Consider the following 14,215-nt stretch of genomic DNA (forward strand, 5'->3'; position numbering starts at 1 on the left):
GAGAATTTGAAGGGGTTAGGGAACCCTTTTGTCAAGAGCTTGGGTATTTCATGTGCTGGGATACAAATGCAATTGTGCAGATTACTGAACATCCAAAAGGTTACACGTTGCCAAACAGTTCAGAAGTGTAGTGCGCAAAGGTGGATGGTACTGAAATACTTAGAATTGAAATTTATTTAAACGGGATTTTTTTTTTTAAACTGAGCCTGCTGTATAAGCAAACTGTAAAACACGAATATTTTTAAAAAATTGCAGGGAAACTGAGCTGCAAAAATTAGCTGTATGTACAATATTGTGATTAATTGGCATATTATTGAACTGCACTTTATATAACCAAAGCTTAGCTTTCTGTTAGATAAAGCCTGTAATTATAAATCCTTATTAGATTTTATTTCATTTAATATAATGTTTCCAAAACAGTGACGTCAGTTTTCAATGTACTAATCTTAAGACTGGACATACTATGATATGGGAGGTGGGATAGAAATTAAAGTAACTTTGGAGGTATTCCTCCAAAGCATTTCTGTATTCTTTTGTGTTCTGTAGACGTTTGTGTCACTCATAGTAATACTCTTATCAGCTGGATCTGATTATAAATTTGCTGCCGCTTCACATTGTGAACATTTAAAGGATAGTTTAATACCTGTGAACTGGTACAGTTACTTTAATGCTGAGTAATGATACTTGATTTAACATGCAACTTCATGTTATGCATTGATTGCATTTACTTTATTATAAAATAATTAAGTATTTAATTTACTTTTTTCCTAGAGCCTGTCAGCTTTGTTTAATGGAAAATGCATGTGGATGATATAGAATTGGTGAACATTATTATATGGTGTTTTATGATTTTTTTTTGTTGAACATCAAAACTCAGTTTTCAGATGTCTAAATGCTCGAGTTCGTGTTTTTTTAATTTTTTCCTGAGTGTATGTCTTTGTGTGTGTGTACATATATATATATTTTTTCACAAACAAACATTGATAATAGTCAAATTTAGTAATCCATTTTTGGTGTACACTGAGCACTGTTCTTTGTTACATGTTTAAAGGTGCTGCAATGTAATGCTCTTTTTATTTTGTTGTTCACTACAGCCCTAGAGAAGTCTGATTTTTAGTTCACGCTCTTTCTTTTATAGTTTGTAATACTTTTGGTAATGTCATGCAATATGTTCAACGTTAGCTATTTGTAAAAAAATATGAAAAAAATAAAAAATGGAAGGATTTTTCTTTGCTGGATCAGCCACATTTAACATAATTTTTCTAGTGACATGCTATTACAATTGTTCACTTGACAGCACAGTGAAACTGTAATTTAACTTACAGAATACAAAGGAAAATAAACAACAGTGACCTTGCAGGGCTGATACAGTTGCGATAATGTTGTAATCCAAAAATAAAAAATCACAATCAAGGCTTCTTCAGTTTTGTGCAAATTAAAAAGGGCTTGTTCTCTTCTGAAAAATCTTGCAAATTGCAGTGGGAAGAAATGTGGTGTTTGGAAAATAATACTGCTTCTGATTGTGAAGCCCTATTATTATTTCTGCTATTAAATATTAAGTGCCATAATTTTAATAAAGAAAAATGCAAACATGTATTTCAGTCTGATGTGTTTTGGTTTTATAAAGTAGACTAAGCTTACCTATTACTTCAAGCTTTGTTTTAAATAGGTAAATACACAATCTCTTTTCAATTAGTTCTAAATAATTTACAATTATTAAAATACTATAAAAAAGGAAAAATGCTTTTTTCTTGCAATGACAAATGTTTGCAGTTTTGTCAAAGAAATTGTACATTTTGCTGATTTTTTGCAACAAATAGCATGTAAGCAAAACACAAATCCCGGTGTGCCATGAAATAAATTAGTTTACTTAATTCCCTATGTTTTTTTAACAGATTCCTTTGTGGCTCTTAGTATGTGCATTAAGTCAGTGTTCAGGGTAAGCAAAATGCTAACAAAAGTGAGAAGTTCTCGCTGTTCTCGCTGTAAACTTTTTCAGTTTAAATGGAGCTAAAACATAAGGTAGCACAGTAGCATGGAAACAACAGAGGAGCAACATGAACACTTTCCTGTTTTTAGGTGAAATCTTGAGGAAGGAAATCTTTTAAGCACGTAACTGTGTTCTATAGGCAACTTATGTTGCCTTCCCAATATTAATATAAATCATTAAAATGGCTGTGCAGAACTACTAAACTATTTTGTTATATTTTAATTTTGTTTATTTTGTGTATGTTGTTGAGTACTGACACTGTGAGAAAGAAAATGGTCTCAGTTCTTTGGAAGCTAGTGGTCTGAAGTAAGCAAGAAAACCTGAATGACACAGAAAAATTAATTTATTCTATTACTCCTGGGTTGATACCATCAACCAGTTGCAATAAAATGTGCATCTGGATGCAGAGGGACAGGCAAGAGTGGTGTCTCAATTGGAAGGCTCCTATTTTCTTTTTTTATTTGCTTAACTCACTGTAACAGCTAGCCTAAATAAAAAGGCCTTATGAGACCAGGAAACCATATTGTGATAGAAACTGATTTCCTAAGTGCATTTAGTCCCTGTTAAAAAAATAAATAAAATGCGGAATTCATGCTTCCTTTTGGCTCAGCTGGGAGCCTTGGGAAACGCAGAGTAACATATTTGTTCCTAAGTTGGGCATGGAAGCTCAGAACAGTTAGCATGCAATGATTCTTTAGTAAGGGTCTGTAGAAGTAAATGTTAGCATGTAGGTTCCACAAAAACACATTTTACAGGTAATTCTTTTCAGCCATGTATATGTCTTAATTATCTTTCACAGGTACCAGTAATGTGTCTAGGAAGAGCAGCTTCAGTAGTCTTGTCTCCCAGGATTATAGTTGTGAGGTTTAGCAAGGATCCAGTGGTACAGGAAACTTGATTTAACTGTACATTTATTAGTTTTAATCTAAGGAGCAGTGATTGTTACAGGCCTTGGCAGGTTTGGCACTATTTATCTTCTTGTGTAAGCTTTAAAAGTTTTCCTTTCAAACAATGGCATTAGTACTTATTCTAGAAAGCACTGGTCACTTGCCTCAGCAATTAGAGACAAGAAAAAGACTTTTTTTTTTTAATGAAATGGAATTTTGTGTAGCCAACTACCAAAAGAAAAATAAATGATTTGTTTTATGAAGAAATGCAGTTTTGCAATATTTGTACTCAAAATATAATCAAAGGTACTATGGTGATTTGAAAACTAGGATTTAAGAACTATTAGTGTAAGGACTGTGTTCACTTGGTACTTGGGTTGCTTTAAACAAGACTTTAATAAAATCTATTGTAATTACTCCAATTAAAGTGAAGGTGGGTAGTACCAACTTGGAGATTTCCCATTGCTGGACCTGAACACTTTGGAGCTGGCTGGATTGGTATTGTGGAGCACAGGCAGAAGTAATAATTCAAAAATAATTAAACTTGACAGCCAGTGTAGATGTTTTCATTTGAAGAAGACACACATTTTTGTCACATAGAGGTGTTTGTCAATGAGTTTTTCATCAAAACTGTTTATCTTTTCTTTTGTTTGCTTTCTAGATGATTAATTCAGTAGCGCTGGCATAATCTTTTGCTTACTTTCACCTATTACAGATGAAGACAAAGGAATTCCAGATGTCCAATGAAACCTAATTGTAAAGCATTTTCTAAATTCTGGAAAAGATATTTTTAGTTGGGGCCAAGATCTTAAAATGATGTACATTTCACATTCCTGCAGTCTTGGGATGACAATTTTGTTTTAAAAATGTGAACATTCATTTAAGCTGTGTTTCATTTGAACACAAAAGGAGAAGCAGACTTTTCAAAATGTATAAAGTTTATTCAAGAACTCAGTTTTCAGTTAATTCTTGCAATTTCCGTTTGCACAAAGCTATATAAAGATAGACAAATGTCAGTACTAAAGGACTGTGAGATGGAAACTGAGGGTTGTGTTTGGGCAATCACAAATAACGTTCTACTACCATTTGGATATTTTACTTTTCCACTGTGTAACAACCCCAACCAGTTACATGAACTGCTGTAAATAATTCTTTTTGAGGGAAAAAATATGCAAACAATACAGTTCACTATGCTGGGTAGTGTTTTTTTTTTCTTCTCTGTTTCGATAACACTTTTGAAAATAAACTAGAGAAGTGCATACTCTCACTTTCCTGTGCTATAATTTCCTGTTAATTTGTAACTATTTACTGAACTTTGATTCAAGCAGAAACAATAATTTTGAAGTATTAAAGAGAGATGGAAAGACATCCACATGGAGATAATCAGAAAGGATAATTTAGTGATGTATGAACTATATTGAGTTTAACAAGAATTCAGATTATAGCATCAGCTGATTGCAGTGTGGTAATTTTAGCATAAACTTTGTTTCTCCACTAACCACAACTAAATGAAAATATCCCAAAAATGTTCTTCAGTGACAAGAAGTTGCCATCCAAGCTTTAAAAAAACCCGCACAACTTACATAATGCAATTATATTTTCAATGTCAATTTTGTAGCATAATGAAAGGAAGAAGAAATTCAAACAATGAAGAGGGGTGAGTTGATGATTTGGATGATGGCAGAACTGAGGATACAGCAAACCTGTCTAGTTTTCCGTACTGCTCAGCATCCACCCGTGAAATGAGGCAAGTCCAAAAGGTTTATCTCCACAAGAAAGGCAGTAGTTACTGCAATGTCTAACCGAGGTGCCATGATGCTTAAGCAGTGTTACTAGCCAGGGAATTGCACCCTGATTTTCCTAGCTGAATACCACGGCTTTGTAAAAATGTTAACGAAAACAGAGCAACTTCAATGCAAGGAGTTGCAACAGAAGTGGCTTCCAAATACCCAGTGGCTTAGGGGTTAGGTTATTCTTGTCATACACAGAAAGCCTGGATTCAATCCCTTGCTCTCTTATTAACTGGCAAATCACATTTGAAAAAGTGCCTCCAAACCAAAAGCTTAATATGCATAACTTGAAATGCTATGTTTCCATTGCCAGCAGAATAGCCAGACTGTAACCAATGTGCTTGTTTACAGTATCTGGCTAACATCTAGGGATTAGATTAGGTGAACATGTTTGGTACCACATGGAACTGGGCGTATGTCAGAAACGTTATGATGACAATTCAAATACCTTTCAAACTAGGCTGAGCTGAATTCTCTGACTGAAGTCCTGTTTTTGCTGTTGTACATCATCTATAAAAGACTGTAGATGTTACAGCCCTCCAGGTCACTCGTACCAGCGTTTTTTAGGTATCTGGCACATGCAGTGGAATTTGCTGGTTTTTATTTTAATACTTGTACTTTCTATCCCATGAATAAGCGAAATGTGATTGGGTTTGCAAAAGCTTGCATATGGAACTGCACCCACCTAAACTGACTTTAGAAGAATGCTGAAGACAGATTTCTCTTAAAGCCTGCCTCAGCTGAGGGTTTAGCTGTACATACAGTTGAGGGTCATATATTTAGGGTCAACAGCCCTCGACTCACCCCTGAAGGTAGATGTCCAAGCCCAGGAAAAAGGAATTTCAGAAATGGAGGATGTGTGGCTTCCTACTTCTCCCGTAGGCAGTATGTTAGCAATCTCCAAATAACATGGGAGGCCTTGATTCACTTGCCTCCTTTGCCTGAAAGGACCCAAGAGCTCAGCTTAAGCACATCTCCTACTTTTCCTATTGAAGCTCCTTTACTTTTGCATTAATGGGTGAGGGCTCCACCCTGCTAATGAAGGGCAATTTCAGTATTGTACCTTAGTCTCCTTGGATAAATTACAAAGGCAGCCCTTGAGGCAGGGACTACCCAGGGGCTTTACCACAATAATAGCAGCTACTGTTAACTGGGGGTTCTTGCTCAGCTCAGTCTTTTGTGCGTATCTGGGATCATAACTGAGTGTTGGGTGTCGTTGCTTGTCCACCAGAGCTGAAGTAGCAAGTTTAAAAACCAGTGTGGTCTTAGTCCTTTTGTTCTGATTCTCCTGCTTTAAGGATGATGATTCTTTTCTCTAAAGGATGGACATTCTGTTGTTTAATGACAATTATGGGTTAAAATTTTTCTGTAAATAGACACCAAGGCACTATGTGATAGCAGCTCCTACCTGGGTAATACTATCATCAAGTATATACGAAAAGCATCAAAGGAGTTAAAAACCCATGAGGTTTAAACAACAGACTATTAAATACAAATCCTGCTACCCAGAGGTGTGCAAACAATTTATTTGTGTTCAGTGCAACACTGTACAGGGGAATGGGTTTGCAATTGTGTTTCTCTACAAGGTCAATAAATGGTTTGTCAACTCTGGTGAGCATTTTATTTTGTATCCAAAGCCCTAATGTAAAAAATAATAAAGAATAGCTTTACTCTCTCTGTGATGGAGTGTCACTCTGAAAGGATCAGAAGTATCAGTCAACAGCTGCAGATGGAAATGAAATATTCCTCTTAATTGAATCCTGTGGGCTGCAAAAAAGGATTTTTTTTCCCACCGCCCAAACAGTTCCTTGTGTCAGACAATCTGGAGCCACATTAAGGGTTTTTTTTCTTTTTACTAGTACAGCTGGCAGAGCAAACTGCCTTGTTGAAATAGTATGTCCTAAAATATAAGAGTTAAAATGAGTATGATGGTACAGGCAGTACAACAAACTATTGCTATTATAAAATATACTATCAAATTTCCCTGTTGTATAGGAACAGATTTGAGACACAGGGAGGTGTAAATGACTCCTGGAGCTTTTTGTATTAGTTATTTTTATATGAATCTCAGTAATAAGCAAATCAGCATGTATGTTGCCAAATTAAAAGAGAAAGCTATTAGCAAATTAACACCTTTTACACAGACCTTACACAAATACCACATTTTTCATATCTTGTGTTATTGCAAGAACAAAATTGCATAGACCATTTGCTGGCACTTTCTGAATTCCCCAAATAATGCTTTTTCTTAGCAAATAGTTCAAGTAGTTCCCTCAATTTAATTTCACCCACTAATGCATTAAGTGTTTACATGTAGTGAGAGAAAAAAAACATGGAGCTCAGAAATACTAACAATGACATAATCATCTGACTGAATAATAGTTCAGCAAGGAAACATATTCCTTTTTTTTTTATGCTCTCTGTAAGGCTGTTTTCAAAGTGTTATTGACAGAACATGTAATTTGCTTCAAGTCATTCTTCTGAAGTTGAAATGTCATTTGTGCTCTTCTTCCCCTTTCACCCTGTAGTCCAGAATTGTAGATACAGATTTGTTTCCTAAACTGAAGTACTTTGTTTTTAAAATTCTGAAAATTCTGCTTTTGGTAATGCTCTTTAGCAACAATATAAAACTCAGACTAGCAAGGGGGTGTGCGGCCTTTTCTGGTGCCTCACTGACAGACGCGGCTGTATTCTTGGCAAGTGGAGCCCACGCCGGCCACTGACAAGTAGAGCTTTCCGTCTGGACAAACGCAGATTTCGTAAAGCCCCTGAGAAATACCGGATCCACCCCTTGTGCCCTCAGGCAGTTTGGGCAGTCGCACAGTTTCGGCATCAAGCAAAAGCTGCATGGGAGAAAGCAGGACAAAGGGGCTCGTTAGAGACGATAGGGCAACAGCGTGCCATAAACCAGCGGGACTTCGCCTCGGCGGTGGTTTAAGCAGCCTTCTGCCCAGACTTTGTTATTTACAAAGCTGGTCTGAGGCCTGGGCTCTTGCCAGACACTAGAACATGGGATAAGCTGGTGCCCACCCTCCTCCTTATCTCAGAGGTAGCAGACGTGCGGCCGCCTGCGTGCCGAGCAGCGGGGCACGGGCGCCGCTGCTGCTGCTCTGTCCTGCCCCGAGTGCTGCAGCCTCCCAGCCGTGCCAGCCGGGGAAGGATGGACGTACTGGTTGGTCTGGAGTTCCTCTGTGGCACCGTACGGCCTCGCAGAGGGGATAGATGGGCTGCTGCGTGTCACGTGCTGTTGCTGACAGAGCAGTTTTCTGCAGAGCTTCACTCCTTAACCTATCGACTCGGGGGCTGAGGGACCCCACGGGGGTTCCCCGGGGATCACTGTGCTAGTGGGGAGCTGAGCAGTATCAGAGAAAGCGTTTCTCGAAGCTAATACAACAGTATGTCCATTGGTATTATTATTTAACCTGACCCGTAAATAAAAGTCTTATTATTGGTACCATTAATTTTAATATCCTGTCTCCTTATAATTTGAGGGATTAAATTAGAAGAACTTGAAAAAAAGACTTGAAGTTTTATATTCAGACAGCAAGATCAACCACAGTTACAGAAACAGAAGGGCTTGTACTCACCACACCATCACTGCTGTGTAGTCTGATATCCATCTGCGAAAGAGCTTCAATATTCCCAGCTTGCGCTTTGATATTAATTCCTCGTGGTGCATCCATGCTCAAAGATCGAGTCGGTGATTCCAGCCTGAAAGCAGGAGCAGGAAATCTGGCAGTAGCACATTCTCATACGTTCCTTTATTTTTTGACACATACGTAAACTTTGAACAAGCACTTGAAGGATCTCGCCTGAAGCCGTATAAAAGATGCAGCTTCGTTTTTCTTCAGGCACACTTGAAAAGGGAGGTAGCCATTTAAAAACACCAGAGTGCCCCACATGAAAAATATAGATGAATTCATAATACAAACACAAGGTATTCAGTGAAAACTTCAGATTATTTCAGTATGGTTGTGATTTATTCTTTAAAACTGAAACCCGTTTTTACATTCTTTATTTTCATTTTTGACATAAGATACTGAGTTTAACACAACCGCTGCAGTCTGGAAGTCTTTTCATCAACAGAGTTTTGACACTGCTGTCAGTCGGACCAAGATTCCACTCGATGTGCATGTGTTGTTTAACTAGATGGCATGTGAAACTTAATAACTCAGTTTGAAATAAAAACCGTGCAATGTAGCAGAAAGCTGCAAACCCTTCAGTGCCACAAGATGGCAGGAAGGTACCGCGTTAGCAAGGTAACCGCCGCCGCAGTTCAGCTGTGCAGGACGCAGGATTTTTATCTTCCAAAGAGATACAGCTTTGTCTCTTCAGAATTTCCTTACCATTTCCACAATAAGTAGCAGGGATAGAAGTACTGATTAAAAATCATGAGAAGGAAAGAAAAAGCCCAAGCTCAGCAACAAGCTAGTGATTATATTGCTGCTTTTGAGCACTACCCGGTTAAGAACGGCTGCATCTGGAGGCACTGGGAACACTGCAGGATCGGACTTGATACCTATTGGGTTTTGTTCCCGAATATTGTCTCACCTTTCCTGATGACACCAGCCTGAATTTTACACTATCAGCCAACATTAAACAGGTGAATATTAAAGCTAGAGAAAATGAATCAATCGGTGGTCCCGGTTTACATCCATGTTACCTTGTCTATTCTGTATGTTCCCTTGACACATACAAAATCATGTGGGCTACGTCCATAATGCCGAACTCAGACATGCGTCCCCGTTCCCAGGTCTGCGCGTGCTCACCCACTGTATCTTCTGGAAATGTTGGGGAGTTGTGTGTGTGTGAGTATGCGTGCACAGGTATGCGCTTGCACTCCCAGCAGATGCTGTGTTGGCTCCATGCCTGCTCAACAGCTGCTGGTCTGGACGAGTGGAGGACTGTGCGCCGGCAGCTCCTTCACTAGGGATGTGTCAGGTAGTGAGTCTAGCTACTGACCGCCAGTGACATGCTAAAGGTATGAAACAATTCCAAACACAGTCCTGATGTAGCTGTCTGATGGGTTTCATTTACTCAGACTGATTCAGTCCTTCCTTTTTTTGCAGTTACTTCATTAAAACTAGAATTTAAAAGAAGTCAGTTTTGCCTGTGGGAAATTTCAATTGTCTCTTAAAAGTTCTGAAGAAGCTAAATCCAGCTGATATCTCAAAATGTAAACTCATGAGCATAGTCATGCGCAGTCACTGAAACTTCATTTTTATCCCCAAATCTGAAAATAACTCAGGCAATATTGGCTTATCACTGCTGGCCAGAGGTAGCAGAAGATTCTAAACTCTTTGATCTTCAAAGGTTCATTCTGATCCAAACCATTCTATGACTCTATGTTTCTATGATCTGCCTCTCCCTGACATCTCCTGGGTTAGTCATCTTCAATTAGTTTAAACTCCAGGTTGATAATTCAGATGCCTAGCAATGGATAACTGCATGACCATTCCACATTAGGACCATATGTGTAAAATAGCTTGATGCCTTATCCCATAACTCTGAGATAGCACAAACTTCTGTCATGACCATGCTGAGTATAAGTGCACAAGTACGAGTCTGTTCTGCATCAGACATCTAGTATAGTGTTAGTAATCTTTATTAAGCAGTGTTTGTGATTTAACAACTTTTCTATGACTTTTTGCTTTAGATTCTTAGATTTACACTTTTATGAAATGGGAAATCAGTTTTTCCCTGAGTGATTTACATGGGATTATTTTTGCTTCATGGGATTATTTTTCAGTGCACATTTGTATGCATTATATAATGAAAAATTAATCAAAGTGTGTATTTTCAATATTTAAAATCGAATATATTTTCATAAGTCAGTGTCAAGGTAGTTGAATATAACTGTTTGTTTTAGCAAAAAGCTATAAACATTGAAATAGCTTTTTTTTTTTGTAAAGTATTTCACCTATGTAAGTAATCTACATGTAGGCATAAATTTTAATTTTTAAGCTCTATTTAATATTACAAGAAGGCACACTGGGACAGATTTCTGAAGAGCATATCAGACCTGGAATTTGAAAAGCAATCAAACACCAGAGAGTTATTTCTTACTTTCTACCAAAATTAAAGCCTACAGACTTTGGAAGCATTTACAGATTTATGATATGACTTACATATAATTTAAATTACATGTCAGAATCACATTTGCTATATTAATCACAATTCTAAATTTCCGCTGTTTACACAGGTCCTGTTTCTAGATTAACTAAAGGTGTATTTACCTAATTAAGTCAGTCATTGGAGCTTCCTGGCAATGGAAACTGCAGGGAAGCTTAAGCAGTGATTTTAAAGCCTTCTGGAACTACTATGTGTGAGATTTTAGCAGAGGCAACATTCCGTAGCACTAATGACGTATTGCTTCATACAGCATTCAAAGGTTCAGTGCCTCAAGTCCAGATGTACTAAAAGGGAAGGAGGCACCTAGTGCAGAAATGATGTGACTGAGTTGAACCTTGACTTTGAATGTCCCTTCTCAGTCCCTACTTGGCCGTGAAGACACATGACTTCCTCAGCCCCTTAGACATTGATCTTAAAGTCACCTAAAATTCTTCAGTGGTCCTGGCCCTGAGGCACTTCCAGTTTGTCACTGGTGGGCAGGTTCCGACTTCTCCTGTATGCTTAAGGGTCTGGGGACCACAGAACTGCCCTAGCAGAAGAGCTGACTGATGGAGATACTTGAATGAAGTCAGGGTGTCTCAGAAAGATATGAACAGAGCACTGCAATTACCAACACTGGTGGTGTTTTAAATACACATTTATAAAGCAAAATTTTGTTTTATTTTTTTATCAGTGACCAGTGAATCTACTTAAAACATATGATGGGAGGAAGCTGCTCTGCATTGTGAATGATTTGGGATAGTCAGGAAGAAGATGCATGACTGTGGTGCGGACAATGACTGATAAGAAAGTTTCAAGGTCTATTCCCTAGGCAAAAAATGGAGGGAGAGAGTAGACTGGTCTGAGCAAAACATTGATGTGCACCCTTCAAAAGTCTTGGCAAAACAAGAATTCAGTTTGCTTGCAAATGCTGGAGGGTCCTTGGAGACTCAAGAGGACAGAAGTTCATTGTCTTAGAGTTTTTGGTCATTTTATAGTGTTTGTTTGAATTCAGGCAGTAGAATGACAAGGGAATATATTGTTACCAGTCACTTTATCCTTTTTTTTTTTTTAAGTTGCAGGCATATAAATTACATTTAACAGAATGGAATGAGGATCTTTATCATCTAGAGGAATTAATCTATGTAATGTGCTGTCCTAAATGAGACATCTGCCACAGCCTGTATCTCATTTGTGAGGATGGATTCTGTACTTATGAATAGCCTCTAGGTACTGTGGTAGCTGGCAGGGGTCTATTAGTGGTGTAGTGCAAGAGGAATTGATTGGGATGGCACAACATTTGATGCCAAGGACCTGACACCTCCCTGACACCCCCGTTATGTGTTGCCTGACCCTGAAGACTGGATGGCCAGAAAGGTGGGAGCATGTTAGGCGTTCTCCAGAGCACAGCTTTCAGGTCAATTTAATCCAAATGTCATCCTGTTCATGTGCCCCAAATGGTTCCACAATGAGAACCAAGATGTGGGGAGCTCGGGCAGTTGGGACATTTCCCTCAAAACACTGTTCCTAATTTTAACGAAAACACTCATGTAGACATATCCACGGAATGAGAAGCAATGAAAACCATATCCCAGCCCATTTGCAGAGTATGTATTTTGCCTTGTTTTCCTTCACCCTGATCCCTGCAGCCACCTGGAGGTTTGTTGGCAAAGTGCAGAGAAACTGCACTGTCTTGGCTAATGAAGGGCAGGGAAGGGTGGGGGGTAAGTGGTCCCTGCTGATATTTCATAGCTCTGTCATCTGCTGGATGTTCGTCCTCCAGCAGTCCATTGCAACTAAAGCAACTGATTACAAGGAAGATCATATTTTTATCCCTGTCTTCTTCCTTGTTGGTAAGATAGTTCCTAAAGTCGACTGTACTCTCTTGGCTGGCTGCTAAGGAAATCTGGTGCTCAGGTGTGGAGAATAATTCATGAAGGACTGTGTGAAAGTCTTCTGAGGGACCTGGACTGCATCCAGGCTCTGGAACTGAAACCATCCCAACAACCTGAAGGCTTGGAGATTCCCACCTTTTCCTATAAGCATGTTGCTAACTCGTGGAGATACCAGATCACCAGAAATTGCTCAGCTGGCTGTTTAGGGAGGATGTGAGGGGACTGACAACCTGCCGCAGTTGTGGTAAAGAAGCAGCTGATACTGCCAGTGCATGCTGCAGGAATACTGATCCCTTCTTTCAGCCTGTTCTGGCAGGAGATGGAAGGATGCCTTGCTGATCTTATAAGTACCACAATGCATTAGAAAGCTGGTTTTAGTACTGCAGAAAGAGTGTCACAGTCTCCTGGAGCCCGGGTTCCCTACCGCAATGTGGGGTTGCTTGACCCTTAGAGCCGACAGAGGAACCAGCTTGCTCTTGTGAATTTGGTGAATAGTTTATTCCTTCCTTATGGACACTTTTTGTCCTTTCCATCTTGGGAGTCAGCATCTCTCCTGAATTCCATGGGGACGGAATTCCTCGGTATGGCTTTAGCTAAAAGTTCCCCACATGTATGCATTCCTCCCAGTAACGACCTGAGGAAGACCAGGGTTCCTGTAAGTGGACATACAGCTAACTTTTTTTTTTCCCCCTTGCTTTTTGGATAATGTGATCAATTTTACCATACAAAGAAGATTTTATGAAATGTAAACCTGGCACTGAAGTGTTAAAGATATGGTAAAGAATTTAGCAGTGTATTTGAGTTAAATATGTTTTTGTATCAGTAAAAGAGAAACACCTATGTATTTTAGCCCTGATTCAGCTTTAATTAAAAAATGGGTCCTTGTACACAGAAGAAAAGAAAATGTCAAATATACCGGACTTGATTTACTTTATATCAGATTATTTCACAAGCACTATATTTGTTTAGATCATTAATAAGACACTGCTCTGGTGTTCACCTAATGTGGTGGGAGTTTTTGTGAAGTCCTTTTAAACACTGAAAGAGCACGAGGTGGGTCCAGGAAGAACCTAAGTGCTGGCTAGTTCATAATCCCTTTTCATTAAAAGTTTTTCACAAAGCTTTCTGGTATAGATTTTTATGAGACTTCATAAAATATACTAATCCATCACTTCCACTTCTCTAATACACTCATTCTTCCTCCCATAGTGTTTTAATATAATTAAAATAAAAAGATCCATGCAAAAGGGGCCAAATAAATATCTATATTAAGGTTTGATGTAAGAAGAAAATCATATGAGGGGGCAGAAAACAGTGAAAGATCCCACGTCGCTTTCTTTCTGCCATTTAGTCTTTGTAGGACTGAGGATGCTACTTCACACTTGTTCCTAGGCACTGATATGGGAGCATGCATGGGAAATACAGCATTAGAGAAGAGTGAAGAATATGGAGAAAAAAGAGGAGATACAGAAAATGCAACTCAGAAGAGCTGGAGCTGGAATAACAGTACTTGCTCCACTGGTGTGTATTTGCACATTGTTC

General features: G+C 38.7%; 1 protein-coding gene across 1 annotated transcript in view; it reads right to left on the bottom strand.

Moving 5' to 3' along the window:
- Positions 1-7,336: 7,336 nt before the first annotated feature.
- SGCG (sarcoglycan gamma) overlaps positions 7,337-14,215 on the bottom strand; it is a gene marked incomplete at both ends in the record, with an annotated part of 81,308 nt that continues 74,429 nt past the window's right edge. The window contains 2 exons of the mRNA XM_081996991.1: positions 7,337-7,510; positions 8,255-8,378. Coding sequence (XP_081853117.1) covers positions 7,337-7,510; positions 8,255-8,378 — 298 coding nt within the window. The remainder of the gene's footprint in view (positions 7,511-8,254; positions 8,379-14,215) is intronic.

The sequence above is a fragment of the Phaethon aethereus genome (genome assembly GCF_964289735.1).
Source record: "Phaethon aethereus genome assembly, chromosome: 1".
NCBI lineage: Eukaryota > Metazoa > Chordata > Aves > Phaethontiformes > Phaethontidae > Phaethon > Phaethon aethereus.